At 55.8% G+C, this 4933-nt stretch overlaps 1 protein-coding gene across 1 annotated transcript; it reads right to left on the reverse strand.

Annotated features, from left to right (window-relative positions):
- Positions 1 to 913: 913 nt before the first annotated feature.
- On the reverse strand, positions 914 to 4544 carry MPEG1 (macrophage expressed 1). The gene has a single exon (XM_007068458.4). It carries the CDS (start codon positions 4421 to 4423, stop codon positions 2261 to 2263), a length of 2163 nt encoding a protein of 720 aa, XP_007068520.2. The 5' UTR covers positions 4424 to 4544; the 3' UTR covers positions 914 to 2260.
- Positions 4545 to 4933: the final 389 nt, after the last annotated feature.

Here is a 4933-nt window from a genome sequence, read left to right on the forward strand (position 1 = left end):
GGCAGGGGGTGCCAGGGGTTAGAGAGAGGCAGGCTGCAGACTGAGGGTTCCTGGGTGAGGATGGGGGCTCTGAAATACAGAGTGCATGTATTTCCACCTCCCTTGGTGTTGGCTCCCTGGGTCTACATGGCTATGGGCTGAGATGGCTCTGAACTCCCGCGCCACCTCCCAGTAGATCCATGACTTCTCCTATTCAGACACCCCTGAGTGCTGCAACCCTGCCCTGCTCGAGCTGCTCCTGGAGACAGGCTCCTGGCTCCTACCCTGGCTGATTGTGCTTTTCCCTCTACACCTGGGCATTGGGAAAGGGCTCAGGACTTGGGGGGCCCAAAGTGACACCCCAAAAGGGCTGAGTGCCAGGCCAATCCGAGTCAGGTCCCTTTAAAGGGCCTCAGGTTGGGCCCTGTGGAAATTGAGGCCCCTGGATCACTTGGGAGAATTGGCAGAAGGGGTTTTGTGGGGGAGGGAGCTGGAGGTGAAAGGTGCAGAGACGCTCTGGGCTGGCCCATGAGGGCAGTGTGACGGGTCTCCCAGGGTGCAACCTGGAACTGGGGTACCACTAAGCCCTCTCTCTGTCCAGCCTGGGCTCCCTCTTATACTGTGCTGCTGTGCAAGCTACCAAGCCCTCCACACTTGCACTTCCACCAGCATTCACACAGGCAGGGACACACCCAGTTGCAGTTATATGCAGGCTTTGACCAGCCCTCTGCATGAACCAACAATAGAGAGACTGCAGCCCAAAACACCCCCAGCTGCCCAGCCTGGGAGCCCAGAGCTGTACCATCCTGCCCTGATCAAATCTGACCAGTATATGGGTTTAATACCCGGTCCACCTCTCCCTCAATGTGAAGAGACCCATGCACAGATTTCTATTAACTGAGTTAAGATTTTTCCCCAAACACTTCAGTCAAAATTCACTGGTTTAGATAAAACATGTTTATTAACTACAAAAGATTTTAAGTGATTATAAGTGATAGCAAACAGATCAAAGCAGATTACCTAGCAAATAAACAAAACCGCAAACTAAGTTTAACACACTAGCTAGATTGAATATGCATTAGCAGTTTCTCACCCTAAGAGATGGTACAAGCAGGCTGCAGACTCTTAAGGGGCAAGTTGCACTTGCTTACAGATTGGAATCCCCAGGTCTTTCATACACAGGCTAGAAATTTCTTTACCCTGGGTCCAGCACTTCCCCCAGTTCAGTCTTTGTTCCTTTGGTGTTTCCATCAGTCTTCTTGTGTGGGGAGTGAAGAACCCCAGATGATAATGTCACTCGCTGCCTAATATAGCTTTAGCATACTGTGGGAACCCTTTATCCCAAACCTCAGTTTGCGGAAAAACACTGACATCCTAAGGTGGAGTCTAGAGACATGTGGCCTGGTCACAGGCCCTTGCATACCTTGCTGAATCATAGCAGCCATTACTTACAGGCTGTCTGGAACATTCACAGGAAGGTTAAGTTCTTCCAGGGTCCATTGTCTTTGCTGATGGGCCACCGGCACTGTCTGGCTTCTTCATTGTTGTATCAGAAAGGCTAATTGTGGGTGTTACCCAGAGTAAGCAGGATTGAAATACAGATTCCTAGTCAATATTCATAACTTCAGATACAAAAATGATACATGCATACAACTAGGATAATCATATTCAGCAAATCATCACTTTTCCAATGACACCTCACATGACTTATCTTGTACAAAATGCATCATAATTATGCCATAATCATATCATAATATTTCTATGATGAATAAGGGGTGCAGTGTCACAGGGTGTATTTAGAGTGATCCCCGCATTGTGTAGTGCCTGGGTCACAGGCTGCCCCCTTTCCGGTCCTCTTTCACATCGCTGCAAGGCAGCCCCAGCCTGATCACAGCTGACCCACATCCATGGGCTGCTTGTTCCCCACCACCCTGCTGGGTTAATTCCACCCCAACAGGTCGGCCCTTGGGGAAGGCCAGGGAGTTGCCCTCACTGTCTCTGCAGCTAATTGCTTGGTGTCTCAGAGCACAGACAGGACCTGGCTCCACTCCAGTGTCACCCTGAGATGGGATCAAGGGTTACCCCTGACCTGACTCCTGCACACACACATCTCTAGCTCCAGGGGGCTGGCTGGTGGGGGGTGAGTTGCAGCTCAAGCTAATAATGCAGTGGGGACACAGCTACAGCCTGGGAGTGGGGGAGCTCACGGTTCTGCGCAGCAGGAAGCTTGTTGCTGTGCCTGGGGCCGGAGGGGGCTTTTCCCAGTAGGAGCCAGTGGGAGTTAACCTGTCTGGCTCTCCGGGTCTGGCTGGCATCTCTCCCCCAGCTCAGCAGCAGTGCCATACGCAGAGCTGTCTGGGACCAGGCTCTGTCCCTCTTCTACCTTGTGGTAACCCCTGGCCTTGTACCTCCGGGAGCCGTAGATAGCCAGGGCAATGAGGATGGCCAGGCCAGTGGTGACAGCCACCGTGACGCCGGCTGTCTCCTTGCCCGACAGGCCCCCTCCACCACCCAGCCCTGCAGTGCGGCGCATCTCAGCGGGATCCCCGAGCCGCCACATCTGGGTCTGGGCATCTTTGACCCAGGAGCGCTCTCCATTGGCATTGGTCACCAGGACGGTGTCGATGCCCACCAGGGTCATGGCAGGTGGACGGGTGTAGGGAGGGAGCCGTGCCGGGGGCAGGGCTCCTCCGGTGAAGATCCCGGACTGGACGCAGTACTCCACTTGGCAGCCATCGCTGATCAGAGCCAGGTGCTGGCTGAATCCCGCCGGGCAGCGCTTCAGGTAGGGGTCATCCACGGTCCCCTGGTGGGTCCCCACCAGGGGGTTCCCTGCCTCACAGCTGAAAAGCCCCCCAAAGGGCACAGAGTACCTGTGCCCCATCTCGTAGTCTCTGCTGACACACAGCTGGAGCTGGTCAAAGAGCCTCAGCTGAAAGAAGCCGGAGGGGCAAGACTGGGCGTTGGTCAAGGGATTGGCGCTCCGAGAGCTGAAGAGACCCCCGAAGAGGTACCCCGAGTTCTCAGGGACCTGGCTTCTTGCCATGCACCAGAAGGCGCTGAATTGCACCTTGGACAGCCAGAACACATCCTTGCACACTCTCTTGCAGAACAGCCCCAGCATACAGGAGCTGTGGCACTCCAGGTGGCTGTAGCCTTCCTCCCGCTCCTGGGTGCTCAGCCGCACTGGAGTGTAGCCCACAGGGCAGGAGAATGCCCCGGTGAGCGGGTTCCTGTGTTCTAGCCCCTGGCAGAGGACTGGTGCATCTGGGCCCCCCAACGGGACGCACTCCTGGTAGGCACCCCCGAAGGTAAAGTTGGTCTCAGCCGCTTTGCAGGAGCCATCGTCGGTGTTGGCGTGGAAGTTGAAGTTTGGCGAGGCGGTGTCGGTGCAGCCGGGGTAGGTGTTGAAGGTGTAGTAGCGGCGGGCGGCCAACTCCACCCTCCGGGAAAGCTTCTTCACTGTGGGGCTGGGTAGCTCCGGCAGGCTGCTGGGCGTGATGAAGAAATGCAAGGGCAAGCCAGAGCGGTCAATAGCCACCAGCTGGTTGGTGATGCCCTCTTGCCAGGCCTTGAGGGTGATCCCTGGGTAGAAGGGCACGCCACCAATGCTCTCCACCCTGGAGTTGGTGCGGTTGGACAGGTACTGCTTGGTGAAGGAGTTCTCCATGCTCAGTGACCCACTGATGCTGAAGTTGATGATGCTGTGGAAGGAGGCCCCAGCCGAGGCGGTGATGGCACTCCGTGTGGACATGTTATCCTGGACGAAGGTGGATTTGATCTGATCCTCTTGCACCAGGCTGGCGCCAGCATCCAGTGAGGTAATGACATGGGTACCATAGTTCAGCACCAGCACCTCTGCCAAGTAGTCTGCCATCCGGCTCTGGTTGTTCTCCAGGTGCCCAGCGATGGTCACCAGCTGCTGACGGAAGCCCTTGTCCAGGGCTGCCCCGGGGTCAAACTTGGCAGTGTAGACCAGGTTTCTGACCTGAACCCGCGTGGTCATGGCTTGGTCCTTCACCTGGTGGGTCTTCATCTTGCAGAAGTCGCTGGAGAACTTGCCGTTGAGAGAGGAGAAGAGGGAGACCTCTGTGTTGACCGAGGCGGCCGTGGCGCTCTGGTAGTCCATCCAAGATTCTATGATCTCCGAGTTGATCTCCAGGTTGCTCTGCTTGCGGGGGATGGTGAAGACCTCATCTGGGATGATGTAGGACCCGTCCTCTGTGGTTTTGCACAGCGAGTAGCCCAGACTGATCACTCTCCCCATATCCAGGTTCCTGAGGTTGTCCCAGCCCCCGCCCGGCAGTACCTCCAGCCCAGGGAGCTTTAGGGCTTTCTTACACTCCTGAAACCCTGCAGCAGCTGGCGGCCCTGGAGGCTTCTCTGCTCCTTGCACCCAGGCCACCAGGCTCCAAGAGAGGAGAGCCCCCAGCAACTTGTTCATGGCTGGGGCAGCGCTTGGAAGATGCAGCCGTCCAAGCGAAGAGGAGGGAGCTGTCAGTACGTGCTGGTGGCTTAGCAGCTCTGAGCCCAGCTGTCTGAGAGTTCCTCCTTTCTGTGCTCCAGTTAATGTTTAGAAAGAGAGAAGTGAGAGTGGATCCCTGTCAGAATTAGACGGCCGGAGGATATAGGTGGAGCTGACAGAGGAAGAACCAGCAGGTATGTCAGGGCCCTCTGCCTTGCTCATCGTGGTGGCAGGAGATTGCTATTTCCTGATTGTTACAATGCCCAAAGTGTGCTAGGGGCTGTACAGCAATGGATTATTGCCCCATCTTCTCCCACCTGTCTTCCAGTCTGACACCAGTGTTGCCCTGCTGCTGAGTGGGAGCAGCTGCTGAGGCCTTCCCAGAGCAGGAGAAATTGGATTCCACCCAGACTCTGCAGCAGTGAGCATCATTTGCTATATTTACATACAGGCCTGGAAGTGGGGTGGTCGTAAACACCGGGTAGAGCA

Source organism: Chelonia mydas, chromosome 6, assembly GCF_015237465.2.
Source record: "Chelonia mydas isolate rCheMyd1 chromosome 6, rCheMyd1.pri.v2, whole genome shotgun sequence".
Lineage (NCBI taxonomy): Eukaryota > Metazoa > Chordata > Testudines > Cheloniidae > Chelonia > Chelonia mydas.

Coding starts and splice junctions, on each gene's coding strand:
- MPEG1 (XM_007068458.4), bottom strand. CDS start 4,423: ATGAACAAGTTGCTGGGGGCTCTCCTCTCTTGGAGCCTGGTGGCCTGG.